This window comes from Cygnus olor, chromosome 20, assembly GCF_009769625.2.
Source record: "Cygnus olor isolate bCygOlo1 chromosome 20, bCygOlo1.pri.v2, whole genome shotgun sequence".
Taxonomy (NCBI): domain Eukaryota; kingdom Metazoa; phylum Chordata; class Aves; order Anseriformes; family Anatidae; genus Cygnus; species Cygnus olor.
In genome coordinates this window covers 1,665,807-1,693,004 of record NC_049188.1, presented here as the reverse complement: position 1 = coordinate 1,693,004, position 27,198 = coordinate 1,665,807, and the positions used below count along the sequence as shown (strand labels likewise).

General features: G+C 41.0%; 1 protein-coding gene across 11 annotated transcripts in view; it reads left to right on the top strand.

Moving 5' to 3' along the window:
- AUTS2 (activator of transcription and developmental regulator AUTS2) overlaps positions 1-27,198 on the top strand; it is a 763,430-nt gene that overhangs the window by 727,146 nt on the left and 9,086 nt on the right. For 6 of the 11 annotated variants that reach the window (XM_040532673.1, XM_040532681.1, XM_040532680.1 and 3 more), the window contains 11 exons: positions 7,637-8,114; positions 9,674-9,927; positions 10,886-11,127; positions 11,567-11,611; positions 15,688-15,783; positions 17,087-17,158; positions 18,882-18,911; positions 20,339-20,410; positions 24,322-24,463; positions 24,981-25,058; positions 26,902-26,985. In XM_040532673.1, coding sequence (XP_040388607.1) covers positions 7,637-8,114; positions 9,674-9,927; positions 10,886-11,127; positions 11,567-11,611; positions 15,688-15,783; positions 17,087-17,158; positions 18,882-18,911; positions 20,339-20,410; positions 24,322-24,463; positions 24,981-25,058; positions 26,902-26,985 — 1,593 coding nt within the window. The remainder of the gene's footprint in view (positions 1-7,636; positions 8,115-9,673; positions 9,928-10,885; positions 11,128-11,566; positions 11,612-15,687; positions 15,784-17,086; positions 17,159-18,881; positions 18,912-20,338; positions 20,411-24,321; positions 24,464-24,980; positions 25,059-26,901; positions 26,986-27,198) is intronic. The other 5 variants (XM_040532674.1, XM_040532675.1, XM_040532678.1 and 2 more) reach the window with 5 other exon arrangements.

Here is a 27,198-nt window from a genome sequence, read left to right as displayed (position 1 = left end):
CTGGTTCTGCTTAGGGCAACGCGTGGCCCAGGGACGGGTTTAGGGCCGAGCCCCACAGCCCGCCTGTTCCCCAGTGAAGCAGACACGCCGCCTGCTTGCCCCGTGTCTGCTGCAAGAGCACTTCCAGGGTCGGAAGTGAGGATACGGTCTAGGAAGATTTTGAGAAGATTTTGTCTCCCTGAGCTGTCTGAATTGCTCTGAAGTGTCAAAGTGGCAAACAACGAAATGGCCGTCATTTCTACAGGCTTGCAAAAGGCCTTTGGCAAGCTCCTGAGCTGCTGCAGAAGCTAAGTGGTTGTGAAGCAAGAAGCAAAGGACTGTTACTGGCAAAAAGTGGCTAAAGACAGGAGAGCGAGGAGTTGGGTTACTTTCATCATGGTCTGTTCGCAATTCGGTATCAGCTTTAGAGCTGCTGAAATCTTAAGTCCTCTGCCCTGAGTTGGTCAGTGGAAAAGGCAGGAGGGGAAGCAGCAGCATTTACACGTGCTGTAAGCTTATCTGGGAGAGCTGGGTCCATAGAGCTGTTAGACAGTGTGGAGAGGCCTCATCCAGCTGAACACAGACTCAACAGAGCAATGTGTGTCAAACCAGGCCACGCAGGCGCTGAAGCAGCAGGAACGAGTCGAGATGGGGCTGGGTGTTCCCCTAGATGGTTCCATGTGTGGTCCTGGTCAGCCTCTGGCTAATGGAGGTGTTGCAGAAGCCTGAGAGGTGCAGCAGGACAGCAGGAAAAATACCCAAAGGTGATATGGCATGTAGGAAAATCTTGTAGGAAGAAAGGGTGGGAAGATAGGAGCTGAAAAGGAGATAAAAGGGGAAACGCTTTTGTGAAGGAATGATGCTGATAGCTTGTAGAGAAGGCTTGGTATTACACACTGGCAAGAACCATGTGGAATTAAAAGGTGAGAAATGGAAACCTTCTGGAAGGGATATGACATGCTAAGAAGCTTGCTGCTGTGGGCAAGAACTTGAGCATACTCAGATGAGACTTGAGATTCATGCACATCAGCAGCCCATGCTATGTTACCATGATTCTAGAAAGTCTTGGAACAAAATCTCAGGCTTCTGGGTATGAGCCAGTCTTCTGAGAGATCAGCAGGAGATCTCATGTGCTGGACAGGTTACCTGACCTGTGCTGGCTGCAGGGGCTTTACACCTGCTCTGGAAAAATCTTACACTGTCCGGAGTCAGTGGTAGGAAACGTGGTGCCTCAGCCTGATTTAGAAGGGATCACCCATGTTTCTGTGAACCCAGGTGTGCTTTACAAATGCTGTGATTACAAGATCTATATTTTTCTAACTAAAACACCAAATTGAAACCAGAAGCTAAAGCTCACTCTTTGTGCTCAAACCCTTTATCGTCAAAGAATATCTCCCGATTAATTTGTCACCATTACTTCCTATGTGGGATGTTTCCAGCCCGTTTGAGAAGAGACCGCTGCAATAAACACTCCGGTACTGGGAGCTGGCTGATGACTGCGTCAGAGTTACGTAGTTAATGAGTAATTTACTGCTTCCTGACTGAAAAGGTTGGGAAACGAGAGATTTTCCCTATTGGAAATGAACCTTTCGCTGTGCATGTGTGTGTACGTGTATGTGTTGAAGCAGGATTGAGCTATGGTGTTGCTTTCTGTTAGGGTCTGTTAGGATGATACAGCTGCATGCATCCATTTCCTATTAAGTAAAATGCAATGATTTGTAGGAGAGAGGGATGTTTGGATGTTCTGTACTTCACTTTCCTCTAGAAAGCCATGTCCCATTTTTGCTAAGTAACGAGTTGCTTTTAAAAAAATATCAACCATCAAGTGCTTTCAATATTATACTCACAGTATACAGGATATAGGAGTTACATTTATGGCGTATGTTCTGTTTAACAGCTGGATGAAATAAATTGTTTCATGTGAAATATTGGAGGACTCTGCATTCTCAGTTCAAGGCCAGAAGCAGCTCAATGACTGAAGAATTGTCAACATCTTGTGCAATTCCACTAAGTGCTTCTTTTCATTGATCTGCAACTTTATTGTTGACAATTAGATCCATTTCAACGCAGAAGATAAACATTTTTAACAGGAGGTAGCAAAATCTTTTGTCCTGAATGATTTTTCTCTGTTTTATAATTAAGTACAAAGTGTGTCACAAGTCTTGCTATTCAGTTGTGCTAAATACCTGCTTACTGTGGAATAATTGGTATCAGCAGATGACAGAGCTGCTTGTAACATGCTTTCAAAAGCATGTCTTTAATTTGCATAATCAAATACTTTGTTAGTGTCCTTGGAAATTAGGATGAAAGATGACTGTGTGCTAAAAATGAAAAATTGTTTTTAGCAAATTATGTGTATCCAGTACAACAGATGAATTGCTCTGGGGCCTTTCTGATACACGTTGGCTGGTGTACCCAACAATTTCCTCCATCCTTTGCAGTAATAGTTTCTGTCATCTGCCTTTATTTATCCAAATGTTTCACTGACCAATGTCTAATCAATATGAAATGTACAATCAGGTCTTAAATCTGATTAATTATTTCAAGCCTTGTAAAATACTTGTTGAAGTATACCTCCCAGGGCTGGCAGTCAGCGGGGTATGCGTTTTCTGCATTCCGCTGATTTCAGAGAAGTTATGATAGCTTGTATTGGTTATGACAGTTTGCACCAACTGCCCACTTATCCATGTTAAAACTGAAGGAAATAGTTTTATATTTTTTGAAAGATCTAATTTTTTATCTTGCATGAAGAAGTTTTCAGCAAATTTTAGTTAGAGGTAATATTTTCAAGAGAAGAGTTTAACTTAACAAAGAAGTAGAAGAAAATACATGCTATTTTTAAATTAAATAATTCTATAAAAATGTGAGTAAGATTTCTGTGGCAGGCTGAACACTCAGTCCCAAGGATCATGCTAGTAGGTAAAAAAAGTGAAAACTCCTATAATTTTCATGCGTGTGCTGTAAGGACTTGGAGCTTAATCCAAAGCCCTCACAAGGGATGGGAAGATTCAGTGTTGATTCTGAATTGCTCTCTCCAGATGACTTCTTACTCCCAAGCCAGACAGAGAGAGGATGAATCCTGATTTGGAAGGGAGGAGCAGTGACAGGGTACTATATATTCTTGTTTCCGAATCAAATTCAGTTGTTCCAGACCTGCACATGGAAAAGTTGGATGATTTGTGTTTCAAAAAAAGGTTTCGTCTCTGTAAGTTGAACGCATCATGCATGACATTCTCTAAGGAGACTTCATTCGCCAAGGATTGCCAGGTCAGGTCAGAGATGCTCAGCTCACACGTCCTTGTCTGCTGCTCGGGAACTGGCCAGCGTGGCACTTGGCATCTTTGGTGGAACCAAACACGTTGAGCCTGTCTGCCAACAACACTTGATCAGGCAAAATTAGCATGTGTAACGAATTGGTGAATCTCTGGGAATTTCAAATTTGGCAAATCTCAACAGGGCATTTCTGTTGGCTGAAGAAGAGTTGGGCTTCATCTTGTGGCTATGATGCTCTCCTCTGGCCATCCTATAGCTCTTTTGGATCACTCAAATGGTACAAAGGAGCCCGAACACAGAGTTTAGGTCAAATTTTACTGCCTTGTGCCTTAGGAAGACTGGCAATGGCATTTCAGGTGAATGCTGCATATAAGCTGTGTTCATTATAAAAATAGACGTCTTTCAATGGAAGTGTTTGCATGCACTGTGTGTATTTCTCTGTTAAATGTGTGTATACATATAACAGATACGGGTTGAAATATAAATGTATATGTATTACACATGACATATACATGTATACAAACACATGTGAGTGCATGTGTATACGTGTGTGCTCAGAGAATGTATATAAAATATAATGTAAAGTCACAGATACAGAGTCTCTCTAGTTCACATGCAGTCATTTGGTTTACTTACAGGTCTTCACAGTGTGGCCTTGTCTGCTCCTCTGGTGCTATTGAGCCAACCGCATAATAATCACGTAGACACAGCCAAGTGATAACTGCACTTGTGTTACTTGGAGGGGACTGAGTTCTGCATCTTGTGTGATCCCCAGATTTTGTGTGTTAAGTGAAAAATAGAGGAATTTGGGAGTTAAGACACATCAAAGGGCAAAGACAGGAAAGCAAGATAATGGAAGTTGCATGTGCTGTCTGGGTGGTACGAGCTTAGCCAATATTTTTCTTCAGTCTTCAAAGAACATCGAAGTATGGCTTTATTCCTTTCTCAGTAAAAAGACCGACTGCTGCTGGATGCAATATCAACCCCGTGGAAAAAGGGGAGCCTCTGTCAGCACAGAAGTTACATCACAGTTACTTTATCCAAAATAGAATATGGAGACTACTATCAAATAAAGTTAGCTTGTTTACTTCTTTAGCTGTTTGGATGAAAATGATTTCCCATGCTGCATAAACAAACTCAGAAAGTAGTGTATTGGCTTGTCTGTGTCAGAGGCACATGAAGGACTTTTTCCACTTAGTTTTTACACCAGGATGGTCAGTCAACGCTCAGAAGTAATGTGATGTGAAAAAATGTGCTGGTAGCAAAAAAGTAATCATGTATGTATGACCTTGAAATACTGTTGATGAAGACTTGAGCCTTCCGTATGAAACATGTAACTGGGGTCGTTTATCACTGTTGTGGGATTTGAACTCCCGAAATAGATATTGTGGGATGAAGAATTCATTCTGATTTATATGGTATAATTATCAGCCATGCAGGGATGCATGTACAGAGCATACAGGAGTTAGAGAGACTGCTGGACATCGGACGCCATTTGGGGGTATAGTGTGGATTCAGAGGTGTAAGACAGAGAGAGGGAGAAGGTGTGCACACATTCAGTGTTTGACACTTGTAATATTATCCTACTAAATACGGTGCTTTCTAAGCTGCAAACTAACAATGGTACTTAAGGGGCTGTGTAATGAAGATGTAAGCAGCAGCAAAAAATACCCAGGAGACACCTAGGATTCCTAGCCCCCTCTCCAGGGGAGCAGGAGTGGCTGTGTGAGGAACAAACTCCCCAGCAGTGAGCTGTGCTGAATAAATGTTACACACACCAGAGACTCTAAAAATATCAAATGGAAAGATTTAACAAATGCACAGAGCACAAGATATTCCCCGTAGATTTGGAAGTATCACCTCTGCAGGGTTTTCAGACAACCTACTGTATTCATCTTGTAGAGAATTTCTAATGACAAGGCTAAGCCCTCAAAGCCCTAATTATTACACCTTTCTGTCAAAAATCAAAATATTGTAACTCTTAAACCTTGTAAGGTCTAGGAACATATATCCACCTATTTCTGAACAAACTGTTGATCATTTCTTTCCTCTTTGGGGTCCTGTCTTAACACACACGGTGATCAATCTCTGTCTAACTTACAATGTTTGATCAAGCAGGACTGATCCAAAGAATTAATGCAAAGTGAGTTTCCTTTATTTATAACCTGCAGTGTAATAGCAACGAGATAGACCTTGGGCATACAGCAGAGTAATTATTTTTATTCCTGTGGAGTCTCACTATTGCCACCATGGCCTCTGTGCGTGTTTGCGTACGCCAGAAGTGTTTGAAGTACATGTACATCCTCATCAAAGAAGTCTGCTTATTTGTCTCTCCCCTTTACCTTCCTTTCCTCGCCCCCCCCCCCCCCCCCCCCCTTTTTTTTTTTCCCATCTCCTGTCCACAGACATTAAAACAATCACCAGGCTGTTGCTGTTGCACAGGACGTGTAAAACATGTAGTAACAGGGACCTGACATACTTTGTTGGGCCTTCTGCATGAAATTAAACCCAAATGGTGATGAGTTACTTGACACATTCCTGCCCAGCCCTCTCTGGCAGTTCCAGTGATTCAGAGGTTGGAAAATACTGTTACAGTGTGCCTTGTCTATGGCCTGGACAAATACACTTTCCAACATATTTATTTGTACTCTTTTGCATCAACGTTTGACCAACGTAGCTGTCAATGACTTTCTCTGAATTTCTATTATTTTATTATGCATTTATTCATTTAACCCCTTAAAATTGGCAGAAGAATGAATAAAGATTTTGTCTTAAGATTATTTAGAAACCCAGTTATTTTTTAAGTGATAATCTTGTTCCAAGCCCCTTTAAATCTTGTATGTTTGCCCCATGCTTTATTACTGCAATTGCCAAAGATGCAAGTCTGGCTTGCCACTGTGGCTGTGCAATATTGACCTAATTGGTGCTCCTAAATCCCACTGCAGCTGCAGGCACTCCCCTTCCCAATCTTGGGTCAGCAACATTCCCCCAGCACTTGTTCTGAGGGGTGTCATGCATCGAATATTCATTGGCAGAAATTTGGGGGCATGATTCAAGTAGGAGATTGCTCTAGATCCCCAGAGAGCTGAGCTCCACTGTACTGAATTTTAAAATTACAATAGCAGTCATTAGTGTTAAAGAGACACAGTTGGAAAACCAAAATAAGTCATTCCATGACCAGCCAAACCAAGAAAGCCTGCTTTCCTACCAGTAAGTGTTTTAAGGTTTAGAACATGTGTAATAAGGCACAGAGCTCACATTGCATTTGTTCCCGCAGTGGGTTAGTAAGGGAGAGATGATAGAGTAACAATAACAGAAAATAATAGTAATAAACAGGCTTTCTCTTTGCAAGCAGGTTATTTTTGAGGAGAGTTATTGGAGGAACAAGGAGAGAGGCAGATGCACACACATGCAGAGTGTGGTTGCTTGACTCTTATGTCTTCAAAGAAAATGTGTTTCAGGACTAATTATGTTGCCTTCTCAACATCTTTGGCCATTCTTCTGAAGAATAATGTCCAAACTAAATGTCATAAAAGAAAATCAAGGCAAAATTATGTTATTTCCCCTACCTTTTTATTCTGTTCTTTGGAAGCCCAAGCAATAGTAATGTTCTTGTAAGCACGTAATAGTAATTAGGGATAAAAGGATGCACCTACAAAACAAATGTTTCTCCAGGCAGAGAGAGCAGTGGAGCCAGGCTTCCTGCAGAGCTCTCCCCCTGCACCATGGCTATTTGTGCTTACATGTTCAACTAGATAAGTTCTGTGGAGTTTATGTGATCGTTTAGGCACTGCTTTTGCCAAATACACATACAGATGATGTTACCTAGCTTCAAAAATTCATCAGCGCTGTTTTAGAGCCCCAAATCTTGGAGTTGTGCAATTATTGTGACAATCCTGTTCTCTTTAACAATCAGTGAAATGCTAGCGTGTTTGCACAGGAGAGTTGGGAGGAGGCAAGAGCCAGGACATGGGTACAGCAAACCTAATGTCTGTCATGCTGAAGAAACAGGATGAAGCAGAGCACAAACCCTTCTGGGTATTTACCTTCAGGCAGATGCAGTAATCTTTTGGGAGGTCTGAGTCAAGAATTTTAGAGCTTTTGAACCACTGCACTCAAATTGTGTGTACTTGCCTTTTTCACGTGTTAATGAAGACACCAGCAACTTTCTCCTTATGATGAAACAAGAGAGGAAATATTAGGAGAAGGCCCTGAGGACTAGGGACACAGCTGGAAATGATTTTGGTTTTGGTTCAGTTTCATGTTGGCATGGTTCTTTATGAAACCAAAATGTCTGCCATGAGTATAACTCTGGCAAATCAGTTTCACTTGGTTTTGCCCATCTTGTCACACATTGACCTGTTTTCTCTCTCTTTTGTTGCAGATAAAGAGTTAGGAGTCAGTGCGCTAGCCGAAAATGCCGACCCTGGTGCTAGGGGGCCAGCTGTCCCAAAAATATCAGGATTAGAGAGGAGTCAAGAGAAGAGCCAGGACAGCAGCAAAGACCCAATACTTGAGCCTGTGGTGCCTAAAGACCCTTGTCCTCAGGCGGCCCAGCCTTTGGCCCAGCCCCAGCTGGAGCCGCAGCCAGAGGCGCCTTGCCCCAGCCCCGCGCTCGCCCCGCACCCGGAGGCTCCAGCCCCACCGGCCCCACCGCTGGCCGCCCAGCCACCGCCAGCCCCAGAGGAGGCCGCCCGCCAGCCCGCGCCACAGCCGCCCATCCAGCACCCACCGCGGCCGCAGTCACCAGTGCAGCCGGCCCATCCCAACCTCCCTCCAGTGCAGCCCCATCCGGCCTCTCAGAGCCTCTCGCAGCCGCTCTCCGCCTACAACAGCAGCAGCTTAAGCCTCAACAGCTTAAGGTAGGAGAACAGAAAGGCGGGCGTGCCCAAGCCGAGTCTTTGCACTCTTGCTGCCTAGTGGTGATGCTTCACAGGGCTTGGAGGAAGTGAAGAGGGGTTAGGACAAAGGTGACACAGCGCATCCTGCCTCATATGTGGGAAATAATGGGGGCTTTGTGCGTTCTACCTCAAATTGTTCCCAGGATCGCTTTATTTCTGATTTGCTGTTCCCAGAAACGCTTGGTAATCTTGAGCACATAGTTAATTTGCTTTTACTTTTCCTGCCTGTTGTTGCATACTCAGGTTTTTGGAAGGTATGTTATGCAATATAGACCATTGGAAGAAAATCCCAGTTCTTGTAGGCTCAGCTGCTCTCTGAAGGCTAATTACTTCTGCTACCTTCTCCCTGTAACCCTTTTCTGCTTTCTCCAACTACTGACATGCCCTAGGGCAGTCAGTACAGCTGCTATTGGCCTTACTGACAGCCTAGCATAGTCTTGCACCAATGACATTAAGACTTAATTTTTTCCCATACTGCCAACACCTTGCAATCATCAGTGTTTTTCTCCTCAGCTGGCCACAGTGAGGTAAAACTCACCTTTGATAGGGGGATAAAAAAGATTAACAGAGATTAAACAAAATGTTCACAGGAACACGTAACATCTTTGTAAGTCATGGACCTCAGGTTTCCCCTGCAGTAAGCTAATGCTCTCAGCACTGCCTTACCTTTCCCCGAATCTGAGTTTGCAGCAGGCACATGGTGTCCTTCATCACCTGGTGAACCAGTATTATGGTTTGACTAGAGACTGAGAGTTTTTTAAGACTGCAATTTATTTTTAACCAAATTGGTATTGCTCATCTTTAAAAACCACTGCAATAAAAGCATGTTGTTACTTGAAATAATGACAAGTGGGATTAAGCATTATGTGAATATATTGTAAACACTCATTAGTAAGAAATGGAACCTGAAAAATTGCAACCAGTATAATCCTGAATATTTATTTTGCTGATTTAACTTGTCTCTTTATATTGTGGGGGTAGAGAGAGGCATTAACAGTCCAATAAGCATATATCCGTTGCTGCTTTTGCAACTTCATTTCACATTTCTGCAGTCTTCTATCTTTCTAAGTCATAGGAAAGAAATTAATTTTTTATTAATGCAGTGATCACTGATTTTGAGCTTCATTTGCCTGAAAACATGAATCAGAAGCAGTCATGTAGAAAGGACCTGATAATTAAGTAATGAATGCACAGGGCTGATTACTCCTTTGTGTGCCATGCCTGTGTTGTTGGAGGACCGAATCTCAGCCTCTTACAGGGAGGGAAAACATGTCTTGGGTTTTGGTGGGGAGAGACCATAGGAAGACACTAGACGAGGTTAGAGAAAGGAGTATCTCAGTGGTATTGATAGGAAAAAAAAAAAAAAAAAAAAGAGTAGTAACTGGAGTTTGTAATATGTAACTTATATTAGTGACATGTTTAACATGAGCCATGCATATTTTATTGGGGTAGCGTATGTGTAGGTTTGGAGCTTTTCTCTCTTCCATGCAGTGCTTAATTGCTTTTCTTTTCATTAACAGCAGCAGCAGAAGCAGCACTCCTGCCAAGACTCAGGCCCCCCCTCCACACATATCTCACCACCCTTCAGCCTCACCGTTCCCCCTCTCTTTACCAAGCCACAGCCCGCTGCATACCTTCACGCCCACCCTCCAGCCCCCCGCACACCCACATCACCCCAATATGTTTGCCCCTCCTACGGCTTTGCCTCCTCCACCGCCATTGACGTCAGGGACCCTGCAGGTTCCAGGACACCCAGCTGGTAGCACTTACTCAGGTAAGAGACTGATGGATCATGGCCTGAGCATGTCTAGTGCGGCGCAGGAAACCAGTTCTCCGGTTTTAGTCAAAATAATTCCTCTTGGTCCATTCCGCGGGGGCTGGTGGTTGGGTGGAGGTGGTACTCATTGCTGAAGGATTTGGAGCAATAGCAAAACCAAAAGCCACCCAGACATTCTCAAAGACTTTTCTTCTTCCCTGGGAATGAAGATTTTTGGAAGCCTGTGCTTTTCTGCGTCTGCTCCCTGGGGTAAAAACACTTCAGAATTCATATGTGCCCACACAAAATCTGTGAACCCTCTAGCAATGTCTGTGCTGTAGCTGTGGTCTGTGCTCAGCCTTGCTTCTCTGCAGCAAGCCTGGCTGGTGGGAAAGTCTCTGGTGGCTGTGCGCACAGCAGTCCTGAGGTCGTGTACGTGCAAGATTTAGGGGCAGGAGGTGGTTAGTTGTGGAGATTTTTATCAGTGGAGTAAACTGTGCTCTTTTATACTTTGTCTGTGGGAAGATGTAATGTGTCTGTTCCTCACCAAGAGGGAACCGGGGGAAGAAAATGGAGGATAATCAGCATTCGGGTAACATCGTTCGTGACCACGCAGCGGGGGAGTCATGATAGCAGCAGCCACTCTCTGTTCACTCACTTCAGCTTACCTGTACCTCCTCACCTGCTCTGGGATGTGTCCATGTCCATACAAATTTAGGGAGAACCCTCACTTTGTGGCTCAGATGAATGCTGTAGTGAAGACGGGCTTGAAGGGAGAGGAGGGAAACTGAAAACTTTCATCTGTCTCTGAGGCCTTTGGGGAAGATCTGAGAGAGTTTTCTTAACCTGTACAGTGTCGCGGTTTACTGTGAGGAAGTTTTAAATACAGGTTCGCTACCACGGCCAGCAAAATTGGCACAAGATCTGGAAAAGTCCCTGAGCTCATGGGGGTTGTTTTGCTTTGTTTGTGTTTCAGAACAAGATCTTCTTCGTCAGGAACTAAACACGCGGTTTTTGGCCTCACAGAGCGCAGATCGCGGGGCCTCCCTGGGCCCGCCTCCGTACCTGAGGACCGAGTTCCACCAGCACCAGCACCAGCACCAGCACACACACCAACACACACACCAGCACACCTTCACGCCTTTCCCTCACGCCATCCCACCCACTGCCATCATGCCAACGCCAGCACCACCCATGGTGCGTACCCCAGGCAGAAATGTGAGGATAAGTAGAGCACAACTCTATTCTTTATTACAAAAATTTAAGAATTTGCCAGGTGGCGGGGAAGGAGCATTCTGCTGCCCAGGTGTTGTTGGGTGGTAGAGGAAGGGCTGTCCGTTCTCCGTGGATGACACGTGTGCGATAGGTTCAGGCGGCAGCGCAGGGGCTGAGGGACAAGGCTGCTGGTCAGAGGGGCACTCGTGCTTGGGACTTCCTCGTGCTTGGAGTGGTGCACTCTGGTGCCTCCTCCAAGTCTCGTAAAGACCTTGTTTTACTTTGAGGAAAGAAAACCCCAAAACAGTCTCACTGGAACCTAATTTTCTAGATATTTTTCCTCTCTGTTGGTTGTCAAATAATAGGGAATTAGTCTATGTTACCAACAGAAAAGAAGCAACGAAATATAAAGTAACTAGTTTGTGCTTTGATCCCTTTGCAGTTTGACAAATACCCTACAAAAGTTGACCCCTTCTACCGTCACAGTGTGAGTTTTATTACTCTGTTTAAAACTGACTTAATTGCTTTTCTGTGGTGGGTTGGGATCACCACTCAATCAATGGCACAATGTTGAATCTCTCCCTAATCATCACTCCAGGAGTTACCATTATCGTTCTTGGTTGCTTTGGCTTTTGAAGGCTTGCATTTGTGGTGCTTGTTTCTGATAAAGATGCAGTATCAGCTTTTCCAATCAAAAGATCTCTTGCTCACACACCATTCGAAGACAGGTTTGATGTGAAAACGATGAGACAGAAGAGCTGACTGTTACATGAAGCAGGATAGAGCAGTAATTTCATCACTGTGTTTCAGTTGTGCCACAAACACTTAGACTGATATTTTTCCTGAGAAACCTGAAATGAAATGACAAACTATTGTACAAATCCTTCAGGGACAGGTTATCTAATAGTTTCCTAATATATCATATTTTGTTTTATAAAATTTGAAAACTTGTCGTATTCTCCAGATTTCAAAGGCACATCTGATCCACTAGGCCTGTTATTTTTTGAAAGCTCTGTTTGGTGACACTGATGTGATATGAATCCAGCTATGCACTAGATGTGCTTTTCTAAGAGCTACCAAAAACATTATTTCTTGAGATGAACCGATTTTTAATATTCCAGTTAATTGTAAAGCTTCTGCTTGTAAGGGTTCAAATCTACTGATTCATTTGCTATTGAAATATAGGTTGCATTTCCTTCACCGTATTGGCAGAGGCAGGTATCTGGTTGATTATGACAAGCGTTTATAAATCCAGTAGTGATATTTTGATGAGGGAAGGAGTACTGCATCAGCACTCAGAAATTTGCAAAGCACTTGGCTTTATATGTTGGTTTTGCTTAGAAGTGGAACTGGGCAAAAAAAAATGGTTAAGATGATAGTGTGATGCTTTCTGCTGTACTGATTAAACGCAGTTCCTGCTAACAGCTCATACCTGTAGTACATGTGAACAATCCTATTAATTTCTGACACCTTGTTTGAGTAACTTCACGGTATGTGAGTGCTTGCAGGATCCCAGCTCTAGAAGTATGAGGCAAACATTTAAGGCTAGGAGAATCACCTCTACTTAGAAGGGTCATACTGTTCATTTGCATTGTTGTTTGCCAAATTACACTCTTGTTTGCTTAGCTTTACATTGTTTCAGAAGATAGATTATGATGAATGCGGCATGTTGCTTCAAGCAAGAACATGGAACTGGGAAATAAGCAAATGAATTTTAGAGAAATAAAGCACAGAGGTCAACATGTCATACAGGAAACATTGAAATAGTCTCCACCTGTATATTATTTTCAAATTTATAGTGACATAATGTTTTAAAATCTTGCAGTTACTTGAATCCCGACGGTCATTAAATTATGCCGTTTAAAGTAAGAGGCTTCATATTGTTCTCTGTCGGCCAGTGAGCCAGGCTGTCAAACCTGGCAGAGTCATGCCAGCAGAGATCTGGTCCATAGTGCTTACCTTACCTTTTCCTTCAGGAAAGGTTTGTCCTAATGAAGTTGCAAAATAATCAGAATTGCATCTGTTGGATATTTAGCAAGCTAATACCAAAGATCAACATGATGTCAATAAATTATATTGGATTAACAGTGTTGCTAAAATTACAGCAAAGTCATAGTAGCCAGGACATTTCAATAATCTCTTCTAGTATGAATATAGATTATGAAGGTAAAAGAAGAACTGCTTGCATCAGTTTCCTGACCAGCTGCAGTACAGAAAAGCATGCTTTTGCTGGTATAGGCACATACCTGATAGGGCTTTTTGTCTTCTAGAAACACTCTGAAACTCTAGTGCATCAATAGATACTGTTTTAGTGATGAGTGTCTACAATAAATCCTCACTAGGTGTTCAGATGCATCTTAAAAAAAAGCTGGCAGTGTTGTCAAAGCTTGTAAGTGAACTGTGCAGGAGAATGAGAAAGTTTATTTCAGAGTTAAAATCAATCTACTTTAAAATAGGGAAAGCAGCTCACATGTAAGCTGATGGAGAGTTTTAAGATAGTTTTCCTTCTTGGCATCTTTTATTTTCCCATCTTTTCTTTTTTGGTGAACTTACTGTAGCACAGTGAGCCTCACTTTTAACAGTTGATGCTGAGTCTAGTGTTGCCTAACATTGCACCTGGCTCCAGGAAAGCTGTGGTTACTGCATTGTCCCCTGAACAAAGCTGGAAGGGGAAAGTGCTGCTCAAAAGAGAGGGAATGCTGGGCAAGAAGAAAACACCAACTATGAAATACATATGTTGAAAGCTGGAGGAATTAAACTAATACAAAGAGATCAGGGAGATACAATATTTATATTTTATTAATAATTCTGACCTTGAGGAAAGGTCACATTTAATTAACTTAGCAGTTGTTACAAAACTAAGGAAAGTATTCCTTATTATTAGTCATAGGTAATAGAATATTAAGTATTACGTCTCTCTCCATCTTTTGGAATTGGTCCATTACACACAGAATTAAACGCAGAAGACGCTGGAGGATTTAAAACACATTTTAGTCATTAAAAAGTTATTGTAAATGAGGACATGTCTCTTAATGATTTCTCAAATGCCTGCAGTTCAGCATCAACTAATCTAAAAATTTTTTCTGCATCATTGAAAGGAGCGAGTTCAAATTAAATAGAATTAGAAACAACAATAGAAATGTGTTATGTAAGGAGACTTCATACTATGCTTTTAAACTGAAAAAATCTTTTGATACCTCTAAGATACTGAAGTATTTTCTCAGTAGCTGTAATATGAATAAATGACCTTGCAAGATAAACTAATGGAAGGAGAATTCTTTGACTCTACGAGAAAGGATTAAGAAAAGCACGTACATATGCCTGACATAAACTCATCAAAACTTTGTGATACTGATTTACTCTGGGCCATGATTTTCTCAGTGTTTGCCCACTCCAAATGTCCAGTCTTTTACTTTGCCCAGTCCTGCTTCTGTTCAGTTGGCCATTAACTCATTTATTTTGATCTTAAAAGTAGCATACAGTAGGTTCATTTTGGATCAGCTATGTTCAGATGTGAACCTTTACCAGCCAGATAACCCCTTCAGGCTTTTGACTGGCAACACCAGCAGTTAGCAGCCATCCTCTGTTAGATCCCGAAGTTTCCCAGTGAGAACACCTTGTAATGAAATGCTTTGAACCCCGACTCCTACCAAAAATAATTTTATGTGATCTCTGTGTTTTCCATGGAACTGAGTGAGTTAACTGTGTTACAGCATGAGTAAAAGATTCACAGCCAGACCACAGAGACAAGATGAGATTTGGACATTATCATTTACTTGCTTGTTTCCCACGTGTTTGTCTGCATTAGTACAGAAAAGGCTTTTTTGTTTTGTTTTTGCTAAGTTGTCTTAGAATAGGTATATTGGGATCATTGAGGTCAGTGGAAATTAACACATTTTTATGTTTAGTAGTCTGTCTTCACAAAAACAGTATCCTAAAATTTTGGGGGTTCTGCCTCAACATTTTTTTTTAAGTAATCATTTTTGACAAATCAGTTCATCTCTCTGCTACTATTAGATGTGGCAGGATATCCTCTCAGACAGGGTAATGAAGTAAAAATTGTGCGTATTTTCCTCATTTCCTACAGATATCATTAAAATCCTAACACGCTAATGGAGTTTTAATGACAGAATGTCCTAGAACATGTACATTTTTTTCCCACTCAAACAGTAGTTTTCTCAGTCCTATTTAGCTCAGTAGTCTGCCTTTTCTCTAGATATCATTTACAAACTTAAACTATTTAAAACGGCTGTGCAATTTTAAAATTAGTAATTGCAAAACAAGTCTCTTACGTTGTGATAGCCTAATCCAGGGGACAGGTTGCTGGCTGTATAATTTGGGAACTGCTTTTAAGCTCTAAAGTAAACATCATGACATCTGTGAACATTTCATTGACTGCTTTAACTAACATTGTTGCAACAAGATCACTTCTTCAATGCTTCTCTGTTTCTCCATGTATCATTTCCCTAATACTCTGCAGGAATGCTTTTGCTGTCTTGTTCAACTGTCTGTCTTCATTTTGAAGTGTGCTTGCATTTATGTTCTTCTGTCTTTTTGTTACAGCTGTTTCACTCCTATCCTCCAGCTGTATCAGGTATTCCTCCCATGATTCCTCCAACTGGCCCGTTTGGCTCACTACAAGGAGCATTTCAACCCAAGGTAAAAACAGGAATTCTCTGTTACTGCTCAGATTCACTGGTGGTGTGACCCAGGTTAGATGGGAGTTTAGAACTTGCTTTAGATTCCGGAGCAGCTGAGATCTGAGTTACAGCCTAATTGCACAAAGGACAAGAGGCTTTTCCCAAGTTAACAAAAAAAAAGTTATTGCTCATTGGGTTCAGATATATCTAAATATGTTAAAAAATTGTTATATGTGATGTTATGGTTAACTTTAGAAGCAATATGATTAGTTCTCAGGTAGTACCTGTTAATGTAACATCATGTAATAATCAAGATTTTAAGAAATTTTTATCATGATTGTTTACTCATTTCCAAAGTCACCTCACAGCTCTACCACCATGCAATACACTGATTTAGTTCTCCTTTTTTGTGATAGCTATGATAGTTAAATTGTTAAATTAGTTTCTTTTTTTCTTTTGTTTTCGTGAAGTCACTCTTGATTTATGAGCATGAGGAAATCAGTTCCTGTAGCCTGTAGTCTTTGCCACTACAGACTGAAATCAGGACTGAAATTTCTGCAGCGAAGACACCTTTCTTAAATTGGCCCATCCACTTTAATGACTGAATATGTAAATTGCAGTTCATTAGCGGGATTCTTCATATGTATGGTAATCAGTCTGTTAACAACTCTGTTGCTTAATTGTTAGTTATACTGCAGCTGATTTCTTTTTTCTTCATTTTAATATAGGAAAGATGCTGTCTAAACGTAGTATTTTTTTCTCTGAAAGATGCATTTTGTTATATTAGCTGAATATTTACATTCAAATGATGGGAAAAGCTTTAATTTTCTCCAACTGAATGTTGGCTTTTCCTGATACCCACATGGTAACAGTTCATTGTGGATGGAGTTCAGATCCTTGTACAGTGACTAAAGAGATTACCAATGCTTTGTGCCTGACATAGAGGGTAGCAGCTTCAGCCAGCTCCAGTGCATTATCGATAAGCAGCAGAGCCCAAGCTTGGTGCTCCAAATGCTGCTTTAAATGCTGTATCATACTAATCAGCTTTTCAACAGTGGAAAGAATTTCCAGTGAAATAGTCCCTGTTTCCTGACATGTTTCAGATCTCTTGAAGTAATGGGAAGTTAGTGGACAATGAAAGTTTGAAGTCTGAGATGATAATGTGTATATAAGTGGATTATAGTAGTTAACCTTTTCTCTTAAAAAAAATTATCTTCATGGCTTAGGCAATGTTAATGATGAAGAAATAGTATTTTTCAGGTTTTGTAGGTTCTGTACATTTTTTTACTCATAAGCGCTCTCTTTCTTTATGACATTTCTAGACTTCCAATCCTATTGATGTTGCAGCCAGACCTGGAACTGTCCCACATACCCTTCTACAGAAAGATCCACGGGTCTGTAGGAAGTGTTACTCTATTTTTCTAAAGTAAAACTATTCCTTCTGAAAAGCTTGAATGCAAGAAAGCTTGAATGCATCCTCAGTATGTCCAAATCAGCATCTAAAACTAAAGCTTGATCTGAAGTATATAAGTAAATGAGAGCTAGAGAAGATGTGAGAACAATTTAAATCCTGATCCTTTTGTTCATCACTAGCAAAAACAAATAGACTATGCAATGGAAGAGATCTTTCCTTGCTCTCAGCTGGCATCCCACAAGCCCAGGGTGAAAGCATAAAGTCCAATTCAATGTATAAATGTACAAACCTCTTCAAGACTACGTTTATACTCTGTAATTGTTTTTAATGTGGGTAATGACGGTTATTCCCTTGGTGACTGTATTATTGATTGCACCAGCGAAATACAAATGCACTTTATTGATCACTTGGTGCCTCCGGATTTTTGAGTTGTAGCATATGAGAACAGCATTTATGGTGTCAGCACTTCATCTTTTAGCCTTTTGCTGTTCTTTGTGAATGCCACAGGGTTTGTGAATGCCCACGGGTTGTTTGCATGTTTGAATTAATATGCATTATTTGCAGTGAAAAACATCATGCAGTGCTATTTTTAGCAGAACTCTCTGACAAAAGCAATGGGGAGCGCTCCTTAAAAATCCATGTTGTGGTATGGTTCAACTTTTAAATACTGCAGAGCTGTCTTTGAGTAATGCCAAGTTCCGGTAGTTCATTTTGCTCTGAACTGGTGCTGTAGTTAAGCTTTATATAAAAGGAACCAGGTGTTTTCCTGTCTGTTCATTCCATCTAGTCAAAAAGATAACTAGAGCCTCCCATCATTAAGTCATTTAACTTATGCTGCCTTTCAGCTTGTAGTGTATTTTTGATTGTTTCAAGATGATGTCATGTGCCATCACCGAGTCTGCAAAAACCTCTTACACCTGTAAATCTCCTTTGCTTTTTAGCATTGCATTTGAGAAAGAAAAAAAAAGAAACAAATACCCAAGAAATTGAATTTATTTTCCATTATTAATTGGTGAATTGTGAACAAAAGAAGAGAACAAAAAAATCACCTACCCCCCCGGAAAAAAAACAGGCCATACAAGAAATAGAAATGAGAAAATTCCTTTTCATACAACTGCTCTACAAAGTACATCTGCTCTGATGTGAAAAATACTTAAAGCCAATTTGTGACAGAAAACATCAGGCAAGCAATCAGTCAGTAGTGGGTATCTAAATGTGCAAGTACCCAATGCCACAGCTGCTGAACAGACACCGGCAATGGTTTGCAGGGGCACTCCAGCCCGTTCATGGGACCAGCCCCATGATAAAGCAGCCCTGTCCTCTTCCAATCTTCTCATGAGCCGAGCAGCTTTGAAAGATTAGAACAGAAGTTTGCCCAAAGGACATAGCTGTTTTTCTTCGGTGTAGTTAACCAGCCATTTTGGTAGCATTAAATCAACAAATTAATGCTGATGCCAGAGGACAGAGCACTCTGTGTGAGGCTTGTTTAGTTGATTGTCAACACTTAGGTACAACAGCCATGGGGGGAGGGAGACCGGCTCGAATACGGAGGCTGAGGACTAATTATTATCTGAAAGGGCTTCATTTGAAAGTAAAATTATAACATTTTAATTTCGTCTCTTAATGAAGCAATACAAATTTGTTAATTAGAGCAATTGTTTGAGTGACAGGCATGTAACCAAGCTGTCATTTCTTCTTCACAGTTGACAGATCCGTTCAGGCCCATGTTGAGGGTAAGAAACCTTCTTGTGATACAGTTTGTCGAGCTCATTTTGGTCCCCAATGGGTTACAGCAGCAGACTAATTATAAAGCAACGCCATGTTTCATCTTGGGTATTTTGCACCATGTTTGTTGAGCAGTGTGGTCAGTCCTTTGCGTGCATCTTGTGGTCACTCGAGGAAGATGTCCAGTTTTGAAGGTGGAAGTTGCCCGTTCTCACACAGCCCTGTAACATGAATACTAGAGGTTAAATATTGATAATCCTCCTATTGCTCTGGCCACAAGGCTTCCTGAGTCAGTCCTACAGACTGCCCTGGCAGTGATTCCATGTCACTGTATTGCAGACTGAAGGATTTTGCTTTTTATTATTTATTGTGTATTTTCAGTTTTATTCAGTATGAAACTTCCTACCCAAGTATCTTACTGTCTAGCATAGACAGACAATCCAGTTCAAAAGCAAAATATTTTAGAAATAAGGATCAAAAGATCCAGTCTTAAAGTGATCCAAAAGGTTTTTTTGATGATTTTTCAACATGTTCAAGGAGATCTAGATTTTGATCGTACAGACCATTAAATCACTAGCACAATCGGCAGCTATGAATAAGCAAAAGGCTTGAGTTTAGGCTTGTGTGTGTGAGAGAGAGGATTCATTTTTTTTTTCCATTTTTAATTGTTGGTTGATCTACATCTAGAAAAAGAAGGCAAGACCCTGTGCCATAGTTTGTATGTTTAAGTTACCAGTAGCTCAGGAAGCTTCTTTCATTCATGTCATTATTTTTAAATCTATGCAGGAATCATTATTCATGTAGTTAACTGCAGACCCCTAAATAACAAGATTGTAGAAAGCGTATCCTGAATGAGTACTTTTCAGACATCATTTCCAGATGTTCTTGAAATGGACTGCAAAATCAATAAAAAAGCGAAATAACGCTCTCTTGTTTCTCTCTTAGTGCCATGATTTAAAAGCATGGTGACAGAGGCATGGCAAGAGCCAGCTTAAGCCATTTTGCCTTCCCAGACAGATTGAATTGACTGACCTCCAATTTTTTGAGTATATTGGTGAGCCAAAATTTTGGAGGTATAGACCAGGAATTATATGAGGGAGTATTTTTATGTGGTTTTATTTTTGTTTTGTTTTGTTTTGTTTTTAGTGGAAAGGCTAGTCTTAGAATAGCAGCGCTTTTGGAATTGAACTCAATGTACAGTTTTGAAGCAATCCAGCTATGCGGAGTAGCTGCTAACAGGCAGGTAGTTTCATCAGTTTCAGCAATGAAAGCTGCATTCTCAGCCAGTGGCATCAGAAGATTGCAAGAGTGTATGAAAACAAGCATGGGTTTATCTGGAGAGGAGGGTGACCAGCAACATTCCTAGGATAAAGCATCACAGGTATTTGAAAATTACTAATTCGCTTTGTATTCCCTTTTTTTTTTCTTTTTCCAGAAACCCGGAAAGTGGTGCGCTATGCATGTTCACATTGCCTGGCAGATATACCATCATCAACAGAAAGTCAAGGTCAGTCTTTTGGGCACACCTGCATTTCAGATAAATTGCACTGTGCAAACCTGTGAGAGGAAGAGTTTGTCTCGTGCTGTTAGTAGTTCTGTGCCATGGCTAATGGCTTGTTAAAGTAGCCGTAAGTAGCATTATAGCATAACCTTCTGTTTCACAGGGATGGCATATTTGAATTTAAAACCTAAACATGGAGTCTCAAAGGAATGTCTGAGATGCTACAGAGCAAGGACACCAGATCTCAAGCAATAGCAAACAGTTTATAGCTAGAGAGAGCTAAATGGGTGTGCCTGTGAGCTACAGCATTTCTTTTATTTATGGCTGAGGACACGAACATATTGAGATTAAATTATTCTAAGTCTGGAGAAGCTAGGCACATGTGTCCCATTCCTCTTATTAATGTTCACAGACATAATGGGGCACGGGAAGATTTCTCCTGTCCCTGCTATGTTATATCCAGCGTGGCTGCACAGGCTCCCATCAGTCTTTTTTCACAACCCACTTTACAGCTGGAGGCTGGCACCAGGACATGTCTGGACTGATCAGGCAGCCACAGCTGCTCAGATGATGTTATCCAGAGACACTGTCTCATGGCACTGAAGGTACAAGGGTGGAAATAATTTCTTTGTTGTACATGCTTTGAGACTTGAGTGTAAGGGCTATGGCCAATTTAGGCCTGAAAGAGAGGTCACATTAAAAAAAATAGTTTATTCATTTCATAGTTAGGGTATTTCCCTTCTTTCCTTAACTATTTTCATTGCATATGGGCTTTGTGAAGAAGATTCCTTTCCTGTTAGAACATTTGCACTGTACTTGTCACTGAAAAATTCTGTGTTGCTCCTCAAGTTTTTCACTGTATAAAAGGGAGGAAAGGTTGGCGTTCTTGACTGTTTGGCGTCCTACTTCAGGTGTAAATGGGTTGTGTTAGAAAGTAAAATTAACTAGAAGTCCGTACCACTTTGCAGTCTGTGTATGCAACTGAAATGTATAAGATAGTGCTATAAGAGTATGAAGATGTTGAACAGCTACTAAAACCTGCAGCTAATAGAGTTTAAAAATAACCCTTTTAAACAAGGTTGACAGGTTAATTTGCTGCAGTAGACGTATCTCTCTTCTCTGCTTCCTTATGTTTCCCCTGCTAGTGATCTTCATTCATCTTCCCATTATCAAAAAAGACAAGATTATAGACCTAGAGAGTTATATGTCCCTTTTTTTATTTTATTGAAAAGGTATTTTCTCAAAATGAAATTATTATTCCCATGTTATCTGTGTCCTTTGAATCTTCCTTGATTTGATATTCAGAGAGAGGTCATACTGGTGTATTTATAACTCACGGTAAATGCCATTTTCATACAGCCATTTCTTTTACCTATTACTTTTCTAGCTGGGATGTTTAAAAATAGTAATAATGCCCAGAAGTTCAGGAAAGGAAGTTACTTGACTTTTTGAGGCTGTGGATGATGATAATTTCAAAAATAATTGGGAAATGTATTTCACTATCTCAGTTCAGTCAAAAAATGAGGTAAGGTCTGCCGTAATTAAGGCGAGGTGGTTTATGTCCACGTGGGCCATCAGCCTCCCACACAGGAGCAAAGTCCTCCCCTCTGCATGCCACCAGGAAGCGTGAAATCTCTGTCTGAGGGTTCACACAAGATGATTTCTCCTATCCAGAGGTTGTGAAGGTTTCTTTTCTTCTGCACAAGCTGAAGCAGCTGCTTGTCTGTAGAGCAGGGAATAAAATACATTTACTCAGAAACTTTAAGTTTCCATGCAGTGCCACCAGACTGCCTGCAAAGTATGGAAGAATTGCTAACTACCCAGCCTGCTAGTAATTGCTTGCAGAGGGCAGCACCAGGCACTGGAGAAGCAGGCAAGACAGGAAACTTTAAAACACAACCTTTGTGACCCCAGGAAAAAATGCATGCAGCTGTAGATACTGTTTGCCTGCTTATACCTCTGCACCAAGACACCGTTCAGACCTGGGTAACCTGTCTGCACGCCCAGGGAATTCCTCAGACACAGCCAGGGCTGGCTACCATCTCTGAGCACAAAGCAGTTCTCAGGCTGACCAGCCTGTTACTGTTCTGGCCTGGATTCCAGAGAGAATTTATGCTCCATAATTGGCCCTCTCTCTTTTAGGCAAGGGCTTACGGCCTGGTCTAACATGACATGAAATTATTGCAGGCATTTGCATTGCATTTAGTGGGCCCTGAGTGAAGGTGTTTGGCATTTGCTGGACTTGAAATTAGTTCATAAGGATTATCAGCAAGAGGGGTGCTCTCTTGAACAGCAGCTGGGTGTGAAATGATTCTGATCAATTTTCTTTGGTACTATTTTAAGGTAAATCGTCACATTTAAAAGCCCTTTAGCACAGCCATGATATTTCCGTTCCTCTTCAGACAGGGGATTTTTTCATTATTAGAACAGTACTGTTCATATGGCTGCAATTAAGGTTTCAGCCAGCTTTTGCTATTCTGAGTAATGCCTGTCAGAGGTTTATAACTTGGTTGTTAAGAAGAAGAATAAAAAGAGCTCACAGCCTAAAAAATCTGGCACAGGGCCTTCAGTTGAGGCATTTGTATCTTGTGAACTTTCTTAATTATTAAAGTACTACAGTGTTGCTTCCTTAAAAGTCATGACCTTAACTGGGCCATCTTTTGCACTTCAATATTTTTGCAGGCCATTATCTCAAAACATTGATAAAGCCTCTTTTTTTTCTTCCTTTTTTTGTGCTCATAGCTACATAGACATGTTATTAGCACTTGAAAAACAGCTACTAGGCATGCACATTAACTTGGTCATAACTTTTTAATATGCATATTTATATCATTGTAACAGTCTGTACTCTGAGCTGGCACAGTATTAAATATTGATTTATTAAGCAGAACATGCTCCAGAATTACTGTTAAGATCTACTGGTTCAGTGTTACACATTTGTAAATCCTTTCAGCTGACCTGCACAATTAATCAGCAATCTGTGTTTAGGGAGTTCTGGCAGCACAGGTAATTGGGAATTTGGTTTTCGTCTGCATTCTATAAAACTATTGAAGTAGCTAAAATGAGTCTATGGCACAAAGAAGAGCCCATCTTTCATCCACTTATCATTTACAATACAGATACCTAAGCAAATACACCTTAAAAGGGAAAGTCTGCTCATTGTAATACCATATAAATAAATACAGTGACATACAGTGCTTCGAATTTGGAGTGCAAGCTATCAAAATGGGACGTAAGTTCTTCAGACACTAATACTCTGTCTGTAAGGTGACTTATTTTAGTACCCATCTTGCTCAGTTGCAGTCTGAGAGGCACTGAAAGATGCACAGCATCAAGTGTTTCCTGATTGCAGCTTTGCATTGAAATGTAATGGTTCTGGTGTCCGTTGACTTGTCGCTGCCTTAACTGTCGAGCGAGTGATTCTTGCAGGCAGAAGAGGGTCAGCTGGCAGCTCTGCCTCTTACGCTTGGAGCTTTCACCCTGTTTTTAACATGCCTACCCACCCAGTATCAGATCCAAACTAACACCTCTCTTCAGCCTTGCTTTTATTATTAGTTTAAGACAGACCTGTTCTTACAGCCAAGCATGTGTTTAAAGGCTGTCCTGAGATTTTTGTGTTTGTTCTTTAAGTCAAATCTGCACTGAAATGCTTTGCTCCAGAGGGATGGATGTGAGTGTTTGTGAAGGCACTGTTGAACCTTGGGGGAAATATCTGTTGGAAGCCTGAGTTTTTTTGCCTGCCTTAGATCTCCCTTACAGGAGATTAGCTCTGCATCTATGTCTAGGGCCACAAAAACTAATATTCTTGTTAAACATCAGTTGTTATGAATGAATTGCTATACCCACAGCATTTTGAAAGTGCCTTTTATTGTTATCTTTTAGGACAGTCTCTTATAAATCCTGTTTTTACATTTCAGAAACAGATGCAGTCAGATCCACACAAGCTGGACTTTGGCCTGAAACCTGAATTTCTGAGCAGGCCACCAGGCCCCAGCCTTTTTGGAGCCATCCACCACCCCCATGACCTGGCTCGGCCCTCGACTCTCTTCTCCACAGCCAGTGAGTACTGAGAATCGAAATCTTTCTTGTGGCATGCTCATTAACATGCTAATCCTTGCCATGCTGAAAGGAAATTTCCCATATGCTTTGGCTTATGAACTCTCTGCAAGACATGCCAGGGGCTATTAGTCTATTTGATAAGTATTTTAAAATTAGTCCATATGCTTTAAAAAAAAAAAAAAAAACAAAACAAAACACAAACATGCTGAAATGTTATACAGGTTGTAAATGGAGGAACATTGCACACAGTGATATCTGATGCATCATGGAGATGACAGGTTGGAAATATGCTGTATTTTACATGTACTCTTTCTCCATACTGATACATTTTCCCCTCCAATCCCCTTTAACTGGTAACTTCTGTTTAGAAGAGCAGCTGCAATTTGCATGGGATCATGACCTAAGTTATCTCTGCTCACGTGAGCTGTTGTTTAAGAAATTATAGTCAAGTGTAGAGGACAGGGAGTGCCCTTCTGAGCTTTTGCTAGGAGTTGACCCCATTGCTTTGTTTTGGCAGGTGGGGCTCATCCAGCTGGCACCCCTTTTGGCCCTCCACCTCACCACAGCAACTTTCTCAACCCAGCTGCTCACTTAGGTAAGTGCAGTAACTGCCATAAGTCGTTCCCAATTCTCTCTGTGAGTACCAGACTGTGACTACAACTCAGAAGTAACATGCAGGCATTTTCTGTCCTGCTACCTTTGGCGATCTGCTGTGGCCTGTTACAGTGTGAATACCACTGAATTGACAGCTAGTTCAGTTGTCCAGTCATTCCCCAAAAGGCTATTGTAGAAGTGCGTGGAGTACAGTCTGAACAGCCATCATCTTTTACCAGCCAGACTCAAAATAAGGCCAAAAGATCCTCCTGAGCCTCATTGGTCCACAGAGATAATACAGTTAAGCATGCCAGGAGCACCGAAAGAAATAAGCATAACGCATGTTCTTCAGCTCCTCAACCTAAGTGTTGTCTGTATAGATCCATTTACAACCGGATCAACATGATGAACCCTTTGACACAAGCTTGGAGTCATGGCTCTGAATATGCAGCAAGCTGCGTCAGCTTTTGTGCTCTGCTTTTGCACGTCTGCCACTGCAAAGTAATGCTACATTGTTCTTACTTCACATCTTTTGTTTTAGTCCATTAAAGGTTGCCCATGTGGAGACTCTCTGAGTGTCCTGCCTACTTAACCTTTACAAATGGCACGTTTTATCCATTAATCTTCTGTAACCCAAGTAGCAGTTCTAAATACATGTAACAGTATCACTGATAGCATGTTTTGAAATACTTCAGAAAACAAAGTGCCTGGATGTTAGAGGAGTAACGGGGCTGGTTAGGTTCAGTGTTAATCATATCTATAAGCAGTCAAAAAATACTTGAAAATTAGGGCTCAGGCTCAGAGAGGTGTTTCTGTTCCTAACTCCTACTGAGATACCTGCTTTTCCATTTAAGTGACTGGGAAGGAGATCCTTAAAATCTTATGATCTGGGCTCAAATGTGTATGTCAGTGAAAAATAGCAAATACACATTTAAGAAAAAGTACCACTTAAGAAAAGTCACCAAATGTTGCTAGTTCCCTTCTAACTTATGGATGTAATAAGGCGATCTGCTGCCTATGGGAACATCAGAAGTCAAGACTCTAATTTGATATTCCATTTTGCAAAGGGAAAGATTTGGGAGGGTCACTAAACAGATACAGCAGACTCATGATGTAGGTTTCTCGTTCTGTACTTAGCTGTCTATAGAAAATGCTAGGCATGGCCTTCTTCTTCTCAGTGTTGGTATTTATCAGGTGTAGTTTCATCAAAGTCATTAGACTTTGAGAAGAGAATTTGCTTCATACAACATACCTGTACTCTGTTTACATTAAGTATGAAAAAACAAACAGATTCCAATATTTCTCATAGTCCATTCTAGTTTTTCATATAGTATTAGCAATAAATATCAAGAGCATTGCAAAATGTTCAGGTCAGCATGACATATCAGTATAACAGGACATTTTTTTTTTATCCTGGCTATGGTTTAGGAGACATGACTGAGGCATGGCCTGAAGGTGTTTTGCAAGCACAATTGCCAGACTTAATAATAGTCTTGCTAGCCAGGGACATTTCCTGAGAAAGATCCTGAAACTGAACTGGAAGGGAATAAAAGGAAATAAAAAAAGGTGCTTGCAGATTTTAAGTGAAGTATCTACTTTTGCTGAATTACAGGCCTCAATACTGCATATATTGTAACATCTTGGTTTTCTTCAAAGTGGAAGTTTTTCTACTAAGTTGATGCCATTCATACCGTCATTGGGGAAAAAAAAAGTTTTTGTATTTCCCACCCCCTCACAATCACCGGTGTGTTGTGGGAGGATGTTGTTCATCTGGATAAGACACTAATGTTTTATCACAATTACCAACATGCCAGTGAGTGTCAGCTGTTTTCATTGGTTTGCAGAGCCTTTCAATCGACCAGCTTCCTTCAGTGGTCTCACTGCAGTGGGTAGTAATGCCTTCGGGGGACTCGGGAACCCGACAGTTAGTGAGTACCTCTTTGTTTATGAATTCTTGTTTGCTGTGTAATTCAGGATATTGAGTGATGGTGACTATTCGTTGTCGTTTTATCGGTTGCTTAGATCACACATCAGTAAGGGATGGGAATATGAAAAGCACCCTTTTTCTTTTAAATAACAGCATTGTTTTAGTCATCAGTAAATGATTTTCTATTAGTTGCCTCATAGTTTGGGTTCAACAT